The sequence below is a fragment of the Enhydra lutris genome, unplaced genomic scaffold (assembly GCF_002288905.1).
Source record: "Enhydra lutris kenyoni isolate GAN:26980312 unplaced genomic scaffold, ASM228890v2 scaffoldscaffold39, whole genome shotgun sequence".
Classification (NCBI taxonomy): Eukaryota; Metazoa; Chordata; class Mammalia; order Carnivora; family Mustelidae; genus Enhydra; species Enhydra lutris.
The window spans coordinates 3,860,445-3,884,690 of record NW_019154123.1 but is presented as its reverse complement, the minus strand read 5'-3'; the positions used below and the strand labels follow the sequence as shown (position 1 = coordinate 3,884,690).

The following is a 24,246-nucleotide window of genomic DNA, read 5'->3' as shown; positions in this document are numbered from 1 at the left end:
TTACTTGACATGATCCTCTTGGAAGTGCTTCAACATATCTACATGGCGGATCGTATCTTCAGGGGGCTGTTCCTTCCCGAGCATTTCCTTTCTTCTCGGCCTCTCTCTGCAATATTTAGATCTCTGTTCTAAACCGAAGGCAGTCTTCCAGGCAACAGCCTGTGGTAGATCTGTGGTGGTCCTAGTTGCATTAAGTTCACCCAAGCTGTTGGTTTCAAGAACTAGAATGTAAGAGTTTCGGCAATTTTGTTCCATTCTCTCTACATTCTCATTTTAGGAAAGATAGCAACCATGGCGTCTCTTAAACCACTTTCTTTGATCTGCTGTGTACACATCGCCTAGTCAAGGTGCCCGAGTGGCTCAGGCATCTGCCTTCAGTGTCTGTCTCTCCTACGGCAGAAGCCCGCATGAAGTCCCGAGTTAGGATCATTAATGTTGTGTGACTTGGATGGATCGTTCTCCACAGGCCCAGCCAGTGATCAGATGTTCACACGCTCTTTACCCTCCCTGCCGCAATACCCCTTACCCCTGTGCACACAGTTGGCACCATTTTGAGTAGCTGGCAAAGATGGAAAAGCAGGACCAGGGCTCCTAAGATAGACAGAATGTCTCTCTGCACCTGCATCTCTACTGCAGCTCCTACATGGGTAGCTGCGAGCCCCCAGACTGAGCTGTGCCTCCCCTCCCCGCCCAGGTCTAGGCTCCCATTCCAGAGCCTTTGCCATCAGCCAATTCTTGTCAAGGGCTCCATGTATGTGGCACTGTTCTGGATGATGGTGATAGCATGTGAAGAATTACTAAAATTACTAAAATTCCTGCCGTCCTAGAGCTTTAATTCTAAGGGAGGGTAAAGATAAGAAAGAAGATGAGTAAAATAAGGATGTAAATAAAACTGGGAAGGGCAATAGGATTGGTAGAGGGAGGATGTTACAATATTTGATACAGTAGTCTGATGGCACCCATCTGCAAATACACCGTTCCCTGGTTTTTAAATTCTACTGCTGATGGAAGCCTCTTGAGAAGACATCTGAGTAAAGGCTTGGAAGGTGAGGGAGAGAGCTATAGTGACATCTGAGGGGAGAGTGCTCTAGGCTGAAGGAACAGGCAGTGCAAAGGCCCTGAGGTGGGAGCCTTCCCCTATATGTTTAAGGACCAGCAAAGAAGCCAGTGTGTCCATTGGGCAGTACACAAATGGGCAAAAGATGTGAGATGGAATCTGAGAGACCCCAGGGGACTTTGCACAGACCAGCTCCTACTCCAAGTTTGATGAGAAGCTGTTGGGTGTTTGGGGCAGAAGGGTGACATACGTGGGTATTAGTAGGCCCCAGCTGGCCACGAGTCTGGAACTAGATTACAGGGGAGGTAAGGGCAGAAGCAGAGAGAGTGTTTGGCAAGCTCTGACCATGTTGGGGTGGTGAGGTGGGGGTGGGGTTTCTGGGAATCACACGCCTCTCTTTCTCTCGTGGATTCAGGCTTAGTTGAGAAATCACTGCATAAATCAGAAGGAGATCAAAATGTCTGCCACTAGTTTCCAAGAGTCACCTTGGAATCTGAGAACCTTGTCAGTACTGGAGAAAAGCTGTTTTGTTTTAAAAGAAAAACAAAAAACCCCAGCATTTTAAAAAATAATTGAAACAACAGAGGCTTGCTACAGACAATTTGGAAATGAAATTACTGAAATTTATAAAGAAAATATAAATCACAATCCCATGTCCCAGATATAAGCCCTATTAATATTTTATTTTATTCTCCCTTTTTTTCTATTCCTATATGTGTGTATATTTATTATTTTAGTTAAATTTAACATTGGAACTATTTCCCCATGTTATTAGTCTTTGAAAAGTATTTTTAACAGCAATATAATGTTCCTTCCTATGATAATAAATTAATTTATATAGTCATTTGCTTATTGGAGGATGTGGCTTACCTGTGTAGCCCTGATAGACTTTCTGAACTATGCCCCCAAATCAGATACACTTAACCACATTGCCTTAGGCAGTGTTCATACCCTAAGGCCTCCTCCTAGGGCAGAGCAAATTCATGGGAATTTCCACATCATGGAATCCAGGCCCATGTACCCTTTCTTCTAGGTAGGCAGACAGGTAGGTATTGAGAAGGCCCAGAGGGGCTTGAACCCAAAACACCTTAAGTGCCTTCCTTCAGACGCACCAAGACAAGTCCCTGTACCTTCTTGGGAAAAGGAGAAAGAGAGGTAGGGAGAAAGGTCAAGAGTATCACCCTACTGGGGCGCCTGGGTGGCTCAGTGGGTTGAGCCTCTGCCTTCGGCTCGGGTCATGGTCTCAGGGTCCTGGGATCGAGCCCCGTATTGTGCTCTCTGTTCAGCAGGGAGCCCGCTTCCTTTCCTCTCTCTCTGCCTGCCTCTCTGCCTACTTGTGATCTCTCTCTGTCAAATAAGTAAATTGAATCTTTAAAAAAAAAAAAAAAAAGTGTCACCCTACTGAAAGACCTGCCCAGGGAAACCCAAGGCCGGGGAAGCAGAGGTACCTTCCTACCACTGAGGATTTAATAGGTAATGAATGTCAAGTTCTTGGTCATGGCAGATGCTTAATAAATGTTGTCTTCTCCCTTTCCCTACCATTGTGAGGAAAATACCAAAATTCCATAAAGTGAATATTCACATGTGCCAGTGGAAAGGCACAAGCTGGACTAGTGGACAGTCATTCCTAATTGTGCCGACCTAGTGATCCCTCTACAAACTGTAGGGTCAGCTCGGTAATTCTCCCCTGGATGTAATTTTGTTAGCCATCCTTCTCACCATGGGCATAGTTGAATATCCTCAAGAGAAAAAAAAGAACCCCAAGTCGGCCAGTCTTTCCGTGACCTTAGTTGGAGTTGAATAATTGTTTATTGATGAATGAATGGATGAGGAGGTGGATGAGTACATGGACAGACGGACGGATGGATGCATGGACGCATGGACAGATGGAAGGAAGGAAAGAAGAAAGGGTACGTGATTGAAGGAAGAGTAAATGAAGACAGTCATTTATCATTTTTTTTCTTTCTCTGAAAAGGTGAAAGGGAAATAATGTTTTTACACGAGCCAGTATCTTTTCCATTTCGCAGGTGAAATAAAAACCCAAAATGAAAATCTCTCATTTCTGCTGGAAGAAAGTAAAGAGCCACGTTATGATCTAAGTAGCATATTTTATCTGTTTGAGCTGGGGGAGAGGAAGATGGGGTTGGTTTTCTAGCTTGAGTGACATAAATCTGCTCCCCCCCTCAAATATATTGTTATTGTTTTGATTCATTTGGCTTTTTTTTTTTTTAAAGTGGACTATGGTTTGTGTGCAGTGTTTGAAGTAATTGGAGTGAGTGCTTCTCCCTAGAGACAGAATCAATCACCGTTGCAGAAGATGATGACATTTTAGAAAGAAACTCTGAGGAAAATGTCATGCTTAAAAAATTAGATTTAAACACACTGGCTCCAGATTGATTTTTATTACACTCAAATGGATACCCTGATTGATTATCAGTCTTACAAATGTTTAGCACATTTCTCACTTCTCTAATAATCAGAATAATCTAATTTTCAATGTCATTTAATGTACTGTATTCAAGGTTATAATAGATCATATTTCTAATAAAACACAGCAATTATGTAATGAATAATACAGGAGGACCAGCATTCAGATTCCCTGGGTTTTAAGGCAGTGCCAGTGGATAAGCCTAGTCCTTTCAGTGTGATGTACATTCTGAGTCTTTGACTGCGTCATAAAGGAGTTTTTTTCTCCCCTGCTGGTGCTCTGAATGGAACTTTGCCAGGCTTGACCAAAAAAAAAAAAAACCACCACCAACAACAACAAAAAAACAACAACGACAAAAATAAAACAAAAAATCAACAACCCCCCCCTCAAATTTCTGGGAGGGAACCACAAGGTTTGAATCTTTTTAATATATGTTACTGGTGCACCTGGAGAAAAGTGACAGGTTGCCAAGTTATTTATTGAATTTCTCTGGCAATTGCTGCTTTCCCCCCATTTTTGATATACATCCCCTGGAGAAATACCATATTTTAGTTCTAAATATTTTTCCAATATCCATTGTAGCAGCTGCTGACACTACAGATGTTCCCCGGTAAGCCACGGGATATCTAATTTTGAGGAGGTTTGACTCTATATTTAGAGTCTAATATTTACCTGATGGTGTTTACTTTGTTGTTGTGTTGTCTTCCTTTGAAGAGGTCTGACTCACTTTGGGAAGTAAGTTGTGCTTTTTATATCCATGCCTTCTCCTCCGTTCCAGTCATGTTAAAATCTGGGTTGGGAACTGTGGATTTCTCAGTGACGGCTTGTGGCTCAGTTTGATGATCTGGTGTGTAGGAAGTGGTATGAAAACCTGATAAGCTAACAGGCAGTAACACTTTAGGATTTTCCCCTTTTAGGCTGTGCTCTTTGGCGAGGGCATCCAGGGGCATCAAGAGGAACAGAGGAGGCCAGTGAGCTGTTGGGCCTCAAGACGTTTAGAGACTAAGGGAAAAGACTTCGGGCAGAAGGCTCAGTCTTAAAATCAGCCTGAGTATGAACCTGGTAGCTTGAGAACCTCAGAACGTCCAAAGGTTCTAGAAGATCTCAACAGAGGCAACTGAGGGGCCAATACAAACAAGATACCGTTTAGCAGAGATGAGTATCCAGTCCTGATTAAGATTCATCCAGGTCAGTGGTAGAATTCATCCAGGTCAGGGTTGAAATCAGAGGTGAGGAGCAGATGGCCAAGCCTTGCTGTGATCTAACTCAGGGTAGGAATGTGTCTTCCCTCTGAAGATCTGTGGTTAGTCAGACCATGACAGACCACCAAAAGCATCTGGATTTGTGGCTGGTCAGAGCACATCTTGGGACATTGTTGTTCTGAGGCCCTTATTTTAAGAGTTAACTTGTCTAGAACATTATCCATAGAACATTATCCATGCCAGGACGAAGAGGATGACAGGAGGTCATCCAGGTATCTGCTGTCTGGTGTGAACACACTGGAAATTCAGAGGGTAGAGAAAACCCAGTGTTTGGAGAAGATAATTGCTCTCACCAGTTTGAGAAATGAAAAGCAAAAGAAGGAAAGTTTGCTAACATTTCTAGGGTACTAGATCTTTTCAGCACTTCTATTTGATTATTGCCATTTTTTAATGGTCATGGCAACTAATATGGAGAGAGGCCAGGTAAACTGCCCGAATTTATGCAACTGCTGAGCTACAGAGCTCAGTCCCGGCTCTCGTGACGACCGTAACTGGGCGCTCACGGCCGTGGTCACTTGGGATACACCATAACTGGAGAATCACTAAGGTCCCCCCCCAACTGTCAATTTGGTGGGTTTTCATTCAGAAAACAGGTTCAGTGGCATTTCCTGATACTTGGAAACATTTCAAGCATAAGGAGGAAGTACTCTCTCATCTGGAAGTACTTGCTGCTTAAATAAACAGAAGTGGAGAGAGTAAGGACACCCTTGCAATTACGCTGTCTACACTGGCACTAAAACTATCCCTACGCTGTTGAAAATGGCTGTTCTTGATGCTGACTTTCCACCAGGAAATTTCCCGGAGCCTCAAGGAAAGGCTGTGTGTGTGTGTGTGTGTGTGTGTGTGTGTGTGTGTGTGTGTCTGTCTGTCTGTCTGTCTCTCCTAAGGGGTTGAGAAGGAGATAGCGTATAAAATTAATCAGAAAAATAATTTTTAAAGGCTTTCGGGACAAAGCCTGAGCAGGGTATTTGGAAAGGAAAGAGAGGCTTTAAATGATGTCCTTGTGGTAAGGACTGAAGGTCATCTGAGTTCACAGGTTTTTTTGGGACGCAGCAAGAGAGAGTAACAGTTTTAGCTCTGTTTAGCTCTAACAGTAATATTTGTACTTTTCCTTCTGATTTGCATTGTATTTTCCTGCCACTTACAGATGAGCCAATGTCTGCAAAGCATCATTAAGGGAGAGAATGGACTTGAGCAATAGCGGGTAGACTAAGTGGACCTCAGTAGACAGGTAGGATGAGGAGGAGAGAAGGATGGGTCTGCCTCTCTCACTGGGACTTGGGCCGCTGGGTGGCCTGTGGTCGAGGTCACAGAGATGGCAGCGCCAGTGGAAGAAGAGTTAGGGAGGATAGTTAAAGAGTCTGTTTAGGAGACAAACTGAGGGGCCAGGAGAGATCTAGTGAGAAGTCACGTACACACATCTGATGCTTAGAAGAAAGGCCAGGGCTGGAGATCTGAGCCTTCTGCATCTGCTTGGTAGGGAAGGGCTTGGGCATGGACTTGGTGACCCATGAAGAGTGTGAGAAGGTAGGGATTCCAGAGGCGGGAATCCTTTCAGGGGGCTGCCAGATAGGCCTTGTGGGGCTCCCAGCATAAAGGTGTCTCAGTGGAGTGTTTCTTGGCTTTCCTGATCAAGCCCTCAATCTCTCTTTTATCAACCTGGGAGTCCCAGCAGTTCTCAGAAAAGACAACCCAGTCGCACCAACATTCCTCTTTTTGAAGTTAGTCCGCTCAAGGAACTTTTTAATAGCCATGATTCATTCTTGCTATTTTTAAAGTCTGGGCACATTCTAAGAAAGCCCCATAACCCACTGACCTTCCCCTGTTTCTAAATAAATGTGGACGTCGCTGAGAGCTCTGGGGCAAGAAGGTGAAGCTGATAATCATAGGTGACCACAAGCCCCTCAGCAGTTAAGGTACCTAGTAGCAAAAACAATTGACACGATTAAAAATGGCAGTTCCTGGAGCTGAGCAACCATTCATTGTGCAGTTTCCTGAATTCAGTCAAAAGATCATGGGGTAAGTGGGGGAACAGGCTGGGCAGGGGATTCAGTGGCATTAATGAGAAAAATATTACTTTAGAGTCCAGCATTCCTTTCCAGCTTAAGGTCTGGCCAACCTTAAATGAGTGCAAAGTTATGCCATATGTTTCTCCAGATAATGAAAGTGGGTAAGAAGGGAGAATGGGGTTGGGGGCTGGGGTGGCCAGCTCTTGTTGCAAGTGACTAGGTTGGGGCGCCTGGGTGGCTCAGTGGGTTAAAGCCTCTGCCTTCGGCTCAGGTCATGGTCTCAGGGTCCTGGGATCGAGCCCCACGTCGGGCTCTCTGCTCGGCAGGGAGCCTGCTTTCCCCCTCTCTCTCTGTCTGCCTCTCTGCCCACTTGAGATCTCTGTCTGTCAAATAAATAAATTTTAAAAATTTTTTAAAAATCTTAAAAAACAAAAGTGACTAGGTTGTTAAGTGGAAGGGACTTGGTAAAGAAGAGGGGAACCTCCTAATGTCAGTGACTGGGTAGGACAACTTGTTGTCTCTGCTTATGCTCTAGAAGTTTCCAGCACAGCTGCTTCTGCTTGGAGTACATCAAGGTCAGTTAGGCACTAACTTTCATTACGGTTTCCCCTCCTGTGTTTTTGAATGAGCAGTTCTCACCTTTGACTTCTGTGCCTACTAAAATCTACTGGAAGGAGATAATATCTCACCCTCTCCCCCAGAAGGAAGCAAGCATATGATGAGAAGTGAGAAAATGGGGCACCGGGGAGGCTCAGTTGGATAAGTGTTGACTCTTGATTTCCCCTCAAGTCATGATCTCAGGGTCGTGAGATAGAGCCCCACATTGGGCTCCACACTGGGCCTGGAGCCTGCTTAGGATTCTGTCTGTCCCTCTGCCTCTGCCATTCTCCCCAACCACTCTCCCTCTCAAAAAAAAAAGAAAATTATGAAAGAAAGGAGTTTGAAATATATAGAGATGAAAGGATTTAATGGCAAGGGTTTGCTTCAAAGTAATCTAGAGGAAGGGATGGGAGTGAAGAGGAAAGATGATGGGCCAAATTAATAACTGACGCTGGGCTTTGAATGGATATTATTTTCAGATATATTTCAGATATTATTTTCTTTACTTTCGGTATGTTTGAAATTTTCCATAATAGATGTGCTTAAATATTTATACATATGTCATTTGTCAAGACAGGAAGTTATGGACTTTTTAAGGTGTACGATTCAGTGTTTTGAAGCTTTAAAATCTAAAAACAGACACCTTACAAAAGAAGATGTGCAAAGTATAATTCACTTGATGAATTTTATGAAACACATGAAAAGCAACAGCGCTTAAATATTTTAAAATTTTTCTCCTAGGGAGATGATGTTTTTCTGCCATCTTTTGCGCATTTTTTTCAGGACAGACTTGGGTAATAAAACAGAACTCTTTTGGTTGCAATCTGTAGACCTCTCTGGCTCTTTGAGCTCTTACTGACTCTTCCTTGGATGGGGGCCTTCCTGGTGGAGGGTGACCTTTGCTTCCAGTGCCCAAGTGCACCCTTCAGCATCCCAGGAGGAATGACAGGCAGGGCAGCGGATAACTTTTCTTTAGAGAATTCCCAGAATCTTCACATCTTCCCTCCACCTCTGTGTGAACTCAATTTATCTCTTTGTGAGGTTCCTTGTTTGACTAAGCCACTTTCCAGAAGAGCAGCAGGTAGTGCAAGGACTTCAGAGAAGCTAGGAGTACTTATGTGTTGAAGAAGAAATTAGGATTTGGGGAGGAGAATGTCATTGGATGTCACATGTGGTTGGGAGACCATGCTTTTTATGAAGCTTGGTACAATTGAAAGTTCCCTCACATCTCCAGAACACTTTTACCACCCCAACCTCAGGTCCCTGGGTCTCTTTCTGTTCCCAAGATCTTGCTCCTGCTTTCCCCTCAATCTAGAATGTTCTTCACCTAATTAGCTGCCACTCAGCTCTAATCTTCCTTGTCACAGGAAGAATTTCTCTGGCCACCCTCCCGTCCCCACTCCCCATCGGGTGGAAGCCAGTGTTCCATGTCTCTGTTACCCTTACTGCTCTGGGGTGTAATGACCCTTTATCCCGCACATGGTTAGGTGAGGAGAGCCCGCTCTCTTCTGGACCAGGGATCTGGAAATACCGCAGGCTGTTATCAAGGGAAGGGAAGAGGGATTTCCCAGAAGAAAATGTCTGTGGGGGCACGGGTTTGTTGCTGGGCAGAAAAAAAAGCTTGGCACTTTTGTTCTGGTGCCTGAAAACTGAAATCAACCAAGAAAACAAACACGAGAGAAGAAGGTGGGCTCTAAAGTGTTTTCTTTTTTTTGTTAAATGTATTTTCTTCCCTAATTTGGATTTACTGCCCAAACAACTTCTTAACAACCAAGGACATCTTCTAAAGTATGGCACTGCAAACTACAGTCAACATCCTACACCCAAATCTGGCCTCCAGCTTGTTTTGAAAATAGAAAGTTCTGTTGGCACGCAGCCGTGCTCTTGACGTACGGTCCTGCCTCCTGTCGTCCTGCAGTGGCACGGTAGTTGGCAACAGAGGCTCTGAGGCCCGAACAGCCTGCCGCCTATTTGCTAGCTGGCGTTTTATGGAAAACGTTTGCCCCCTCCTGCCCTGGTCTGGACTGGGACTCAATGAGGGATCCCCAGGCCTCCCTCACCATCTTGTCTCCAGCAGCTGTCCCAGCGCCAGCTGCAGGGTTGTGTTGGTGCCCCATGAAGATTTGAGTTAAATTACTGAATGAATGAACAGGCAGATTAATAGCTATTCTAGCTTGTAGTTTACTTTCTGTGACCAGCTCTTTGGCCCAGTGCATGTGATCCTTTCTGCCCCCAGGCCCCCACCTCACTGCTCCTTTACCTCCCCACTCATCAGAGAGGCCTCTCCTGTCCACCCTTCCTTCCGCAACAGCCCGTGCCCCTTCCCTGCCCTGTATGTGGTTTTTCTTCATGACACTTGTCATTATCTGGCCTTATATTGTCTGTGCATTTGTTTATGGGCAGCCTTCTGCAAGAAGAAAATAAACTCCCAAGAAGCTGAAAACATTGCCTTGTTCAGCGTTACATCCCCCACTCCTGGAACGGTGCCTGAAACACAATTGGGCACCTGGTAAATATTTTTGAATTAAGGACCACCTTTAGAATTGGCAGCCTGTAGCCCAGGACTTCCTTGTATGCCCTCCCATGGTGTCTTGGATGGGAGCTGTCTTCCCACTTGATCCCAAACACTGTCTTATCCTGTGGCCACACCCCACCGGATGGATTGGTAAGAAATAGCAGGCCATGGGTGGGAGGTGGGAATCTTCCACCGCTTTCTGTTCTAGGCGCTCCTTTCCTCTCCGGGCCAAGCCTCGAAGGCCGTGTCTGCCTTCGAAGGCACCGGCAGATGTCTTTTTGATTAAAAGGAGAGAAAAGCATGTACTGGGTGTGGGTGTGGGTGCTAAAGGAAGGGCAGAGGGAAGTGAATTGTACAGGTCTGGCAGGAACGTCATGTGTCCTTTCTTGGATGTCTCGTGTTTTTTTTTGACCCCTCTGCCGAAGCATTCCCGGGAATAGAGACTGGGTTCTTGGCCCGTGTTGAGCTTCCAAGTACACGGCTGGGAGCAACGCAGAGGGTGGGAAAGATGGCTTTATTTCTTTTCCAAATGACTCTCTGGAGAAATAAATACCTGAGAATTAAAGTTATGTAGGCCAGAAAGAGGATTTTTGTGAACTAAATAGGATTTTAGCAATCCCTCACAGATGAGGACAATTTAGGATGATCTATTTATACTGAGAAATTGATAAGTTCACTCAAGGGAAGGCTAAGTTGGCTCCAATCTGGCCGGCACTTCACGTACTGAGATTGACTTGGGGGCTGTGGCCTGCGTCTGCTGTTTCATTTCTAATGTTTTCTCTTAGTCACACATGTGGCCTGAGAGTGACCTCTCGATCACGTCGGTGGCAGCCCAGGCCAAGTAGGAAAATTCCTTAATTATAGTCCTTGTTACATTCTTGTTTAACACTAATCTTTTTAAAAAGGAAACTGATTCAAGAATTATTTTATGAGAGTATATAGTTAGGAGTTAGACCCAGGTTTGAGTTCTGGCCCTGTTGTGTGACATTTAAGGCACGAAGGCACTGGGAATTCCATACATCGTGTTCCTCCTCCTTTGTCCCTTCATCATTCTCCAAGCCAGAAACCAGCAGGTCACCCCTTCCCTCTTCCTACTGCCTGGCACCCCCATACCTCTTACCCTGACCCTTCCCTGTAGTCCTGCCTCAGTTTGGACATCCCTCTTCTTGCACTTGGAGCTTCTAGTGGCCCCCTCAGGGTTCTCTCTACCGCCAGTCATTTCTTCACCATGAACAGAGCAACCATTTGAAACGGCAGCTCTAATAATATCATGGCCACTAACGACCCAAATGCACCCGACACCCACGTATCCTTGGGGAGAGTCACAGGATAATGTGAGCTGTGGTCAGCCCAAGTCTGACCTTAAGCCCTGGCCCCGTTTGCAGAGCTTCAGAGCTGCCCTGTTCTGTCCAGGCCTTCGAAACTGCTCTGCCCTCTGCCTGCAGAGCCCTCCCACCTTCCAGCTTCTGCTCAGCCAAAGACTCCTCTTGCTTTCATTCTCTGCACGGACAGATCTCAAGAGACTGCATCTCCCAACATCTTCCAGCTCCATGCCAACCTTCCAGGGAGCCTTTACAAATTCATACAGCTTTTCTAGTTTGTAAACACGGGTGGTTCTACTGACCTCTCTTACAGGTTTGATTGTAGAAAAACAAGTTTTCAAGGGCCTGGACTCAAGTGTATTTCCTGTGCTGAGTTTTGAAGGGCTTTTCCTGGCCTCCTCTTAACCCTCCCTGCCCCCAGTCTGGCTTTCATCATCCTCATGGCTCTGCTAGAAATGTTCTCTTGAAAGTCACCACTTTCTCCATTGCCAAAACCAGTGAACTTTGCTTCCTCTTCATTCTTCTGTCAGCTACAGTGGAAGCTTGGTCACATGGCTGCTGCCTCAGATCGTTTTCTCCATCAGTTCCTAAGATTTGTTATGATCCCAGTTTTCCTGCCACTCTTCATCTGCTTCCATCATTGTGTCCTCTCACCTTTCCCACCAACAGCTGGCAACTCCCAAGAATCGGTTCCTAAGCCTCCTATTTTCCTTCCTCTCTCTCGCATTGGCCACCCCATCATGACTTGGGAGTTGTCCCTCAGATTTCAACTCCTGACTAATCTAATTTCCCATTCTCCTGCCTGCTCCATAGTTCCATCTGTCAAAGAACCTCTGGGCTTGCCACTTGGCTTTCTGTCTTATGTGCCCCCAAGCCAGCCTCGTCATCATCCTACCCAAAACTGGATTCTTTATTCCCCACCAAACTTTACTTTTATTTGGGATACCATCAATATCCCGGTACCAGGGTTAGAATACTGTTGGTATGTCCAAGTCGCCTTCTTCATCCCCCTCATTGAGCCCGTCATCAAGCCCAGCAGACTTCTTCACTAGAGTGTGTCCCTACATACCCTTTTCTCCCTGCTCCTCTTTATACCACTCTAATATTTTCTTCCCACCAATCCCCAGTCTCCACTTTTTCCTCTAGGCAGACCAGCCACCCACCCTGCTCACCTACAAACCTGATGCAGATGTTTCTGGAAGCATTTCCTCATGTCCTCCCCCACCCTCCCATCTGGAATGTTCTTCCTCCCTCTTTTTGCCTCCCTACTGAGATCCATCCTTTCTTTTTTTTTTTTTTTTTAAAGATTTTATTTATTTATTTGAGGGAGAATGAGTGAGAGAGAGCATGAGAGAGGAGAAGGTCAGAGGGAGAAGCAGACTCCCCAAGGAGCTGGGAGCCCGATGTGGGACTCGATCCTGGAAGTCCAGGATCATGACCTGAGCTGAAGGCAGTTGCTCAATCAACTGAGCCACCCAGGCGCCCAGATCCATCCTTTCAAAGCCATCTGAAAACCAGCTTCCCTCATAGAACTATGTTGTTTCTAACCCTTAGGTGTTTCACATACTGTTCTCATCATCCCGAGCGTCTCCTTCCCCTTCAAGCTTTATTCATTTAAGGAATATTTGTTGAGTGTCCTTGGAAAAGACACTTCCCTGAGGATGCCAGAATGAATAAGACATAGGATACTCCTACAGGGCACTCAGTTTAAGATTCCTCTTTCCTGTGACTTTTTTCTTGACTCCCACAGACTGAACTACCAGCTCCCTCATCTGAGGGTCTAAGTGCATCTCACACTCCGTACGCCTTTGACGTTGTGCTCCTATCGCTTCAATCAACGAATGAATATTCTGGCATCTAGCTGACTGCATGATAGTTCTTTGGGTGACTCTCTTTTACTAGAATGTGAACTCTTTTTTTTTTTTTTTTTAGAATGTGAACTCTTAAAAGTACTCAGTAAATATTTGAACAGATGAAGAACTAAATTAACAGATGAATGGATGGGTGGATGGGTGGAAAAATAGATAAAAGGAGGGAAAAAATGGATAAATGGATAGCTCAATGGAGGAAAACAGTGGGAATGAGGGATAAATGGATGGACAGACAGATGAACAGCTGAGTGAATGGACAAATGGGGAGGTGAAGGGATGAAAGGATGGATTGCATGAAAGGATGGATAGATGGATGGACAGACAGAGATGGATGGATGGAAAAAACCCTGCAGTTAAGAGAGACCTCAGTGGTAACCCTACCACCCATTGTAAAAATGCCTTTTAAAATAACTTAGAACTAAGATAGCCTCCAAAAACATTAGCAGTAAATTTAAATTAATTCAAATTATTGGGAAAAGAGGTCATGGTTAATTGAGTAACTATATCCAATAGTAGGCTAGCTTATATCTCATCCATGGATTACCAGTTCCTTAAAAATTAAAATTAATAAATTGCGTTTAGAATAAAAGCTCTACCGAACAATATACTTATTTGGTGATTCTGAAAGCCCTTAGGACACTTTGGGCTTCAAGGATACCAGTGAGAATCACTTAGGGATATATAGGCTGGAGTAAATCATTTAAATGTCTTAAAGTGAGAGTTTTTCATTTAAACTAGCTATGTAACATATACAACCACCATTCACATGTAGACCATTTCTCTGGGGATTGGGGTTTCTAAAATTGTCTTGACAGCATGCAGGCACTTCTCTACAGTAATGTCCTAAATAGGGTGTTTGGCACACGTCAGGCCAACACGCAGACATGTATCTGTCTCTCTTGGACACCTCACTGACACACGGATGGAGGCAGAGACTTGTCAAGTGTGTCAAGCAGTATCTCGAAAAGTTGGATCCCAAGAAAGTGAACATGGTCACATCCTTAGCTAAGTCAGGTTCACATGGGAAGTCCTGCTGTCGAGGTGAACCCACTGGAAGTTTAAAAACTGTTCAGTATACCTACCCTCCATCCTTTCCTTCATCTCCAGTTATGCAGGCTCGGGGCTGCATCATTGGTCTTGCCTTGGATAAAAATTATTTCCTCCTTTACTTTATTTTCCTTCCTTATTTTCTTTATTTATTTTCCCTGTTTCTTTCTCTTTTCTTTCTCTGCTGCTGCATCAAAATTTCACATCTCACATCCCAAAGTAATTCCATATGTATTAAACCCTCATAGTCTATATATCATGTGCATTGCATTTGAGGAATAAAATGTGCTTTATTTGACTTAGTATCTTCAGTAGCTACAGAACTCAATAAACGCAGAAAAGAAATTGGTGTGGGGCTTCCACTGTTTGAGTACGTGTTACATTGTGTTGCATCTACTTACATAACCAAATATATGTAAGAGTCCTATGTGTGATGGGAAAAAAATGAATGTCCCCATTTTTCACATGAGGAAGCTGAGGCCTAAGGACATTTAGAGATTATCCTGAGTTTGTACAGGTAGTAAATGATGCACTAAATGCAAACCTCTGGAATATTGGCCCAGTCCCTCCCCCTTGTCCATTGTACCTTTCATGTAATTTAAGTCCATGGAGAACAATTTCCTAACTTCTGTGTGTTTTAACAGGGTAGGATCTTGAACCTTGAGTTGGAGGAATGACAAATTATCCTTTATCTTGCCTTAACCACTGAATAAAAGCAACCATTGATTCAGACATATCGTGGGGCAAAAGAGCATGGGGGCATGTGCTACTGTTGCAGAAACACTCTTTCCACAGACCATATCAGTCAGCTGTTGCTGTATAACAAACCACCCCAAAGCTCGGTGGCTTGAAACAATAAGCATTTATTATTGCTTACAAAACTCTCGATTGACTGGGTGGTACTTCTGGGTTCACTGGGAGCTCTCATGAGCCTGTGGTTAGCTTCAGATTGGATAAGCAATTCTGCTCATCTTCTCTGAATGCTTTCCCAGTCCTGGGAAGGTTGGCTCTAGATTGATCTTGAATGGTCTTACTTAGCTGGACTAATCAGGCTCTCCTCCACATGATCTCTCATTTTCCAGCAGGTTAGCCTGGACCTGTTCACCTGTAGTGATGAGGTTATAAGAGGAACAGGCAGAAGTATGCAAGATCTTTCGATGTCTTGGCTTGGAAATGCTGTAACCTTAGTACCACTGCATTCTGTTGGTTAGAGCGCGTCAGAAACCATCTCAGGTGCATGGGCCATGGAGTGGTCTCCACCCTCTTGATGGGAGGGGCTGCGAAGCCAGTGCAAACAGGGCACAAGAGGAAGACACAGAGGATTAGGGCCCATCTTTGCAGTCAAGCCACATGCAAACATGGCCCCCATTTCCCGGCACTCTGGAGCCACCTGACTTTCTGGTTGGGCTAGGTTTATCAAAGGGTCATACTCCCCAAGAGGAATCACTGACCCTCCTCCTCAGAGTTTTTTGCAGGCTAAGTAAAGTACCTCATTTCTATTTTTAAAATGCATTTTAAGAGGGAAAATATAAGAATGGCAAGGAGAACTGAAATTCATTTTCTGAAAATTAATTGGGTGTAGAGAACAGTAGGGATGAAAATTTTGACCATTAGAATTTATTGTGATTGAGATTGTTGTTTAATATTTGAAAGCCTGTAACTTGCCATGAAGAATATATATGACACAGAGCAGGATACAGGTTTATCTGGAACAGTCTGCTGCTGGGAAATTTCTTTTTGTCATCCCCACGCCCCAGTCAGATGCTGCTTTGAAAGGCAGTCCATGTGCCTGGATCACTGCTCAGTCATTTACCCTAGATGCTAGCTGTGTGGATCCTGACTTTAAGATAACAGATGCCTGAATCTGAGACTGCCTGCATTTTTATGAAATCAAAAACAAAAAAACATGACCACACAGTCTTTCAGTTATACGAGGGCACATTGAACTTCAGCGAACTTCCGCACAGTAAACTTCAGCTTGATATGTAACAAAGAACTTGCTGCCCACAGTATGGCTTATGGGAATTGATGCTGAACTCTACTTTCTCTATGTTAAGCCCTTCGTCTCAGTCCCCATCGTGTGGGATAGCTCTGCCACAAACACAAAGCCAAGGACACACATCCACCTCCCATGGACAGGATTTAGGGAAAGCTGTCACTGATAGTAAGTAGCCCGTTGCTGCCAGAGCGAACGTGCAGAGAGGGTCCACTGATCATGAAGGAGCTGCTCATTGTCAAAGCTCTTGTTTTTTTAACATCACGTGGGAGTGTTTTATTGTCCCTCATCTCTGGAGTTGAGCTTAAGCTGTTTCCTATAGTCCATACAAGACCCTTGTCTGAAGGAAAGGATCTGTCACTTGTAACAGAGCCTCTAAACTCCAAATCTCTCGTCTTGCAAGGATGGCCACCACATGGGGTCTGCCGGGAAAGGAATATGGCCAGAGTAGGGCTGGCCATGGCAGGCCAGACTGAGGAGGAGGAGGAGGAAAGTTCTTGGAAATTAAAGACAAAAGAAAGGCTCTCCCCTTGAAAGGAACCCAAATCTCCATATCTAAAAGCAACCAGTGAGAGGAAAACGTGTTTAAAATTGTTTTGAAAGTTCTATTCGTATAATATACCACTTTAACTAGAAAGAGGTATTTGGCATTGGTACATTCTGATATTTCAGGGATTTTTTATAAGTGCTTTGAATAACTCTAAGAAGCTGAGCTAGGCTGGTAGATCCTTGTTAAACTCTCAGAATGCTACGTCCAGACTATTTCCCCCATGACTTGAATATTTAATATTCTGTAAAAATTCTAAGTATGCTCCGTGCTCTGTTACTAACCCTATGAAAGTTAGGCCATCCCTTACACTTGCACTTGTGGCGGAGGGCGGGGCAGGGGTCACTCTCCAATCATAGGACTGTATTCACCGAACAGACTCACGATGCCCCGCCCCCAGCCGCCTTGGAAAGGCTGGTGTGGGGTCCCTGGCCAGAACCTCGGCGGCAGCCTCGTTCGCTAACCGCCTTTCTCTATGTGTGTGTTCAGACGTCTACCAGCGATTCTGTGGCGAGCGCTGTATTAGGTGCAAGGCAGAACCTCCACCTTTAAGGAGATTTGGATCTTGACGGAGTATTCGTTCATCCCAACCCCACCCAACCCTACAGTGGGACCTGCCAACCCACAAATCCTGAAATCGTGGGAAGAGTATGTCTCTGTTAATCATAGATGGGCCTGCCTTCAAGTCCATTCGTTCGCAGTTCATTTACATCATGAGTTCAGAAAATTATTTTTAAACTAAGATTAAACTCTGGTTTTTCGTGGTTTTCTTTTAAGGTATTAATGTGTTAGTTACAGGCTCTCCCCCAGGAGAGGCAACCAGATAGCTCAGATCACCAACTGTGACCCATTATTCCTGTAGTTAGCAAGGTGAAGAGTCCAGATGAGCGGATTTCGGGCTTTAATATTCGAGCAAGAGTAAATAGACCATTATGCTTCCTTTGCTAAACTGAATATAGAGAACTTCATGGGAAAAAACACTGTCAATCGTATTTCCCTTTCTCCCTTCTCTCTCTCTTTCTTTCTTTTTTTAGACGTCAAGGAATTTTTAGCGAAGCGCTGTTTTCGTCTCTTCCTGAATCCAAGTGAAATCCATGTCTTTTGCATGTTTCCTGCATTACAGTTTTATTGTGTGCGTGGAAATCAATATTCCAGATACATGCACAAGTGCACACATTAAAATGAACATGACTTCATTTATTTCCATGATTAGACATTCAAATAAAAGTGCTTGGGTGTCTGTTTTCATATTCATAGGTCGAGATCCGTACATCAGAGGTATTTGTATAAGTGACACTTTTATTACATTCATTTCATTTGCAATATGATAGTGGATCATAAATATGTTACTTTTATGCCACCAAATCTGATTTGTAGCACTGGGCCCTCACAAGGAGAATACTTGATATTTTATGGAGCACCTTGTGTCCAAGAAGCGCTTTGCAGACATCAGGCCCGGCTCTCCCAGGTGTGTAAATCACGCTCGTGACCCTTCGGCTGCCCCAACTGCTTTATCAGCCTGCTGGCTCGTGCTTCCGGGGCTGGAGAGTGGTTCCTGAATCCCCTACAGGACCAGAGGGGGTGATGAGACCTTTACTTTCTGGAAGAAAGAGCCTCAGGTGAGCGCTGTGTTGCGCGCACAGGCCCTGACGGCTGGCCAGACTCTGTACTTAGTCTCATGTTCACCTTGTCCTTCACAAAATAGCTTTTGAGCCCCCACTGTGGGCAGATGCTGTATTAAGCCTTGGAGAAAGAGAGACAAAATATGACCTTTGCCTTCCAGATATTTGGTCCCCACCTTGTGATAGAGGCTCTGATGCAGAGGTGACAGTATGCCCCCCCACCCCATCCCAGTCCCCGTGCTTTCCCAGGGACACACTTGGCCTTAAAGCCGCTTGTCCACCCCCAGATCCGTCACAGGTATGTTGGTGCACATGCCTGCCGACATCACCTCGGTCTGACTGGTGGAGGAAGCCACCAACATCACAGGGTGCCCCTGGGGCTGAGCATCAGGTGTGCAGCCCAGACTCCCCAGGCTCCCCACCCACCTTCCCATCCTGGATCAGCATCCCACCCCCGGCCCTGACACGCACACAGGGCATCCCCCTCCGCACTCACTGTGTGGCAGGATCGCAGGTGTGCGTGATCCTGCACGGGGGTTCCAAGTGAGGGCCCCGATGCCAGGTCTTCTGAGTTCAGATCCCCACTCCATCATTTATGGGGTAGAGGTGATTTAACCTTCTGTGCCTCAATTTTCTCATCTGCAAAACAGGTATAATAAGGAAGTTCCTTCTCAGCTTGTCAAATAGCCTAGTAAGACTAGAAGGCCCTGGAAGGACCCCGTGACAGCTCTGGTAGCCGTGATGAGCATTTCCAGTATTCGAATACCACTCCGATATGAGTGACAGCACACAGCACAATAGCAACACTGGTATTATTACTGCTTCTATTGCTGCTGTGTGATCACTGCCTGTCCCCTCCCCATAAGTAAGTCCATGGCAGCAGCCACCATCTGTGTGGCTCGTCCCTGAAACAGATGGTACATACTAGATGCTCAGAAAATATCCGAAAGAGTGAATGGACAGACAATGAAGGAACACATGAGTCCCATCTGCTCATTTGGGGCCGCTACCAGGCGGCTTCCTTGGAAACATCACTGCCACTTGCAGCCGTGGGCCTCAGGGTAGAGTCCTCAAACCTCCATGTCCCGGTCCACCATTTCCACGGGGGAGGGCCTGGGAGTCTCCTTCTGTATGACCAGCCTGCGGAAGCCTTTACAATAGACGCACTGCTTCCCCCATATCGGGGTGCCCGCACGTGCATCTCTGGGAGGGTGCTGCTGCACCGAAAGGGGCCAAATCCCCCGGGATGGCCGTGGAGCCTAGGCTCCCTTGCAGCCCCCGTGTCACCCCCTGTCCCACGGCTGTTTCCTGCAAGGAGGCGAGCTCCTGCCCTGCGCCAGATGCTGCTCACCATGAGTCCCCCGCAGCTGGACTGAGCCACCGTCCCCAGGCCCTCATGGTGTCCCATGCCTGGCCCAGGTCCCGCGTCTGCCATCCACAGCCGTTTACAGCCACTGAGCAAAGCAGTTGTTGAAGCTGTGCGTTTAGAAGACTCGTCCATCCGCTTCTGACCCTTTACGTGATTGGGGCGTTACCTCCAGAGGGGTTGTGGCGTCTTCCGTGGCCAAGGAGTTCCTGATGGAACCGGGAGTCCTCTGATCGTGGAGATAGCGGGAGAGGCGCTCTGCCTTGCGTGGGCAGAGCTGTCTGGAAGGGAGCCTGAGGTTACACACCGGTCCCCTGGCAGCTGGGCAGCTGCTAAGAGCACTCAGAGTTTGGGCCTCGAAGCACTGAAGATGGAGCTCTGGCTTTACAGCTGTTATTTTAGCAAATGATGGGTGCTGTCTGCAAAACAAGGGCCCCACTCAGTGGCCTGCTTTGGATCACCAAGGCCCCCTTCCTGCCTGACCTCCTCTGACCCTTTCTAGCTTGGCGTTGACACTCAGTGGGAGCAGCTCGCCCCACATTGCTCCCACCTCACAGGTAACTTCTGGGTCCGTGTTTTCTCCCGTGAGTTTCCCAGGCAGCTGCGGGTGGATGGAGGGTGGAGAAGCAGAACGCTGAAAAGTGCAGACACGGGTCCTCCAGCCCGCCTGTGGATGAGATTCTGGGTAATTTGTGTGCATGCGTGTGTGCGGTGCCTCCCTCTGCTTTTCCGTATATCCCACTGAAATCTGGGCTGGACCACCTTCAAACGCGGATCTTGGACCTCAGGCTTTGAGAGTGTAGAAATGGACTTTTAATGCCTCCCTCATTCAGTTCACTGTGGAATTTAGGGAACTAGAATTCTTATGGGGATGGCAGGGCCTTGCCAAGCAAGCAATAGTGGCATTACTCGTACTTCTGTGTTAAGTGGTCAGAGGTGCCATCTTGGCTTCTGATTCTGGTCAGAGCAGTTCCTAGTGTTCAGTGGCTTATGGCCTCCCTCAGGGGTCTGGGTTTTTGTTATTCTCATGTTAAGGTATAATTCATATAGTGTAACATTCATCCTTTTAATGTAGCCAGTTCAGTGGTTTGTAGTATGTTCACAAAGTTGTACAGCCATTACCACTGTCTGATTCCAGAATATTTTGATCCCCCTTCAAAGCAGCCCCATGCCCATTAGCAGTCATGGCAGTCACTTCCCATCTTCCATGCGTCCCAGCCCCTGGCGACCACCAATCGGCCTTCTGTCTATGGCTCTGCTTTCTCTGAACTTCGCACAAATAGAATCAGTATGTGGCCTTTGGTGACTGGCTTCTTTCTCCGAGCGTGATGTTGTCTGGGTTCACCCATGTCGTTACGGGTGTAGTACTTCACTCCCTGTATGGCCAAGACTGTGCCATTGTGTGGATATGCCACGTCTGGGTTTCCATTCACCAGTTGATGGGCGTGTGGGTTGTTTCCACTTTGGAGCTATTCTGAATAGAGCCACTGGGAACAATGGTGTACACGTTCTGCATGAACATTTCTTTTCTGTTCTCTTGGGCAGACCCAGGAATGGGATTGCTGGATCATAGGGTAACTCTCTGCTCAGCTTTTGAAGGGACCGCCAGACTGTTTTGCTCGGGGATCTTTTCTAGAGGGACCCTCACTGCTTACATACAGTGTTTGTATTAACTGGCAAAGAGGGTCATGGACAGGAGCCAGGAAAGGAGAGTGGCTAACTTGTGCTGAGAGCCCATGGTTCTCTCATACAAGGCTTCTGCCACAGCCTCCCCTCATGACCCAGACTCTGTCCTAGAGAAGAGCCACCGGGGTGTCTCTGTGGCCATGCGCTCCCCTCTTCCTCTCTCATGGTTCCACCTTTGCTGACTGTGTTCTTTACTTTCTAACTGCTTTCCACCGTACGCTGCCCTCGTCGTGCATCCTGCACCTGCTAGGAATGGTCTGGGCACTTGGCCAGTCTGTCTGCCTTTACCCACTCACCTTAGATCTGGAGATGTTCTGAGCCAAAGAACAGTGTTGCTTCAGAGTCCGGGGGGAAGAAAATCATCTGGAGGGGTATTGTTTTCTTCTCAAACATGTCCGCTCCCTTAGGAATTAGTGAGTCCAGGTGAAGAGAGCACTTGGCCATGTGTACAAACATTCTTTGTTCTATCTGATGTTCAGTTTGTTCATCTGTAAAATGAGTTTAAAATTGCCTACCTGTTAAGGGGATTAAGTGAGATACTGTGGACACAGTTCCCAGTACATGCTTGAGACACTCAAGAAATACGAATATCCTCACAGACTGCTCTCCCTCCTAGTCAGGCGTCAGTGACTTACACAGACACTGGCCTGGTTCAGTACCATGCATACCCAGCTGTTTCCTTGCACCTTCCTGCCCTCCCCATGCCTACCTTTGACTCTGCCCTCAGCTCCTGCCCCGGGGCAGGACCTCGGGATCCTCACAGTGGAGACCCAGGGAGCTGTGAGTTCTCAGATCACCCTGGGTGCACTCAGGGAGGCAATGCAGGCCAAATCCTCTTAGGGCAGATCGGATTATGACCCGGGTCATTTTGCAACACAGATTCCCAGGTCATGGTGGTGGCGTACACGGCCAGCCTGGCAACCCCTGGGTCCCCAGGGAATGTGGACTCCCTGGAGGGGCTTGCGTGGTCTAGTTTTACCTGTTAGCTGCTCTGGGTTTCAGTTTCCTTCCCCAGGAGATCCACCAGGGGCCAGAGCTTTGCATTACACTCAGCTGAAAGTCATCTGAGAACTCCGTGCTGTGAGGGGAAGCCTGGGCTTCCACCGCGCCGGGCCCTGGGGCCTGACTGTGCCTGGCACCATGCTCAGCCGAGGCAAAGACAGACCGGCCGAAGGGCCAGTGGGCCGGATGAGATGCCAAGGCAGGCAGCTACAGATGACTAAGCGAATGATGAATGGACAGGTCGTTTTCCAGGCCAACGGCTCATGCTGCAAAGATTATTATTTTAAAATAACTTTTTATAACAATAATTAATATTTCATTTATACATTATACATAATGTATAATATGATACAATATGTATAAACAATAATAAAAGACTATGTGGTTAATACCGAAAGTCCAGGAAGCAGAAAATCATGAAGGGACAAAAATCATCATCCCATCACCTTTAAGATGAATCTCTTCAAAAATGTCAGTTTATTTGGAATACCAAACAATGGCAAAATCCAGAAGGCTGAGCCAGGAATCACGAGTTATGACACGACCAAGCTTTTGTTCAGCAACGTGTCTCCCAGGCCCAAGTGGTTCCCTTATAATGCCTTGTGAGCCGTCCCCTCTGGAACCAGGGGAACTGTGCTTGGAAAATCGTCCCTTTGAGAACCAGTCCACATAGAAAGGCCAAGCAAGCAGAAACCTCCGCCTTCTGGGTGAGCCTGACCTCTCTTTAAGAGTGGATTGGCAGGTGCACGCAGAAAGGCACACCTTCCTCTCTGCCTGGCCCTTCTGGCCACCAAGCCTCTTTTATTGGGAGATGTGTTTATGGCTCCTTTTCCCACTGTTGTGTAAGTGTCAGGTGAGTCCAGGCAGCATCAGGAAATGGAAACTTCCAGCTCGGGCAGTGCAGGCCTAGCCATCAGTGATCCATGATTTGTCTTCTCTCCTTTCCAGCCGTCAGGAATGACAGGAACAAGAAGAAGAAGGAGCCTTCGAAGCAGGAATGTGCAGAAAGCTATGAAATGACGGCTGAGCTGGACGATCTCACAGAGAAGATCCGCAAAGCCCACCAGGAAACGTTCCCCTCACTCTGCCAGCTGGGTAAATACACCACGGTAAGAGACGCTTCCGCCCCAGGCTGTGGGAGGATGGCTGCGGGGCCGTGTGTCCATGCCCGCCCCCTTCTTCCCTCTCCCTTGCGCCTGGACCCGGAGGGGATGTCCACCTAGATTTGGCCCGGGACATGTGTGTGGGCTGAGTGGGGCTCTGCAGTGGCCTCCTCCCTCCACGTGGCAGCCTTCGGGCAGTCATTGAGTAGGATGGCTGTTTCCTCCACTCCGGTCGGGCATGCGTGCGTTCACTCAGGAGCCAAACCGAGCACTCGTGTGCTGGGCCATGTGTGAGGTGCTGGCGATGCGGGTGGGTAAGCTCAGGTTGCTGCTGCAGGAATGTGCAGTCTGGTGAGGGAGACCTGGGGAACCATGAGGTGTTACATGACAGACACCTGTACAGAGCCCAGTGGGGACCTGGAGGGGACATGGGGCAGTGGTCTCAAAACACCCATCCAGCTGTAAGATCCAGCCAACATTATGGGAGCCCTCTTGAGAGAGGAGGTAGAACCCCTGAGCCAGGGCCGGGCAAAGTACAGATGTGACTCCTCCCTCAAGAGGCGGGAGGTCCTGCTGTGCTCCCCAGAGCTCCATTAGAAATGGCTTTCACCACGGGTAGAAATAAAGAGAAGCCAGGAGGGAGAGGATGGGGGATCAAGGGTTGGTGGTATACGTTGACTGGTCTGCAGTGTGTCGCTGGAGACACATGAGGTACTTCAATTTTTTAAACTGGTTTTTGCGTGTATTATGTTCACAGACGTCAGTTCGTGGTGCGTGGCACACAGTAGGCACTTGATGAGTATTTGTTGCATG

The 24,246-nt window shown here is 46.7% G+C and overlaps 1 protein-coding gene across 3 annotated transcripts in view; it reads left to right on the top strand.

Moving 5' to 3' along the window:
- Positions 1-24,246, top strand: part of LOC111155167 (retinoic acid receptor beta) — a 396,013-nt gene that overhangs the window by 344,860 nt on the left and 26,907 nt on the right. For all 3 annotated transcript variants that reach the window (XM_022515247.1, XM_022515245.1, XM_022515246.1), the window contains exon 4: positions 23,279-23,439. In XM_022515247.1, the coding sequence (XP_022370955.1) occupies positions 23,279-23,439 (161 nt within the window). The remainder of the gene's footprint in view (positions 1-23,278; positions 23,440-24,246) is intronic.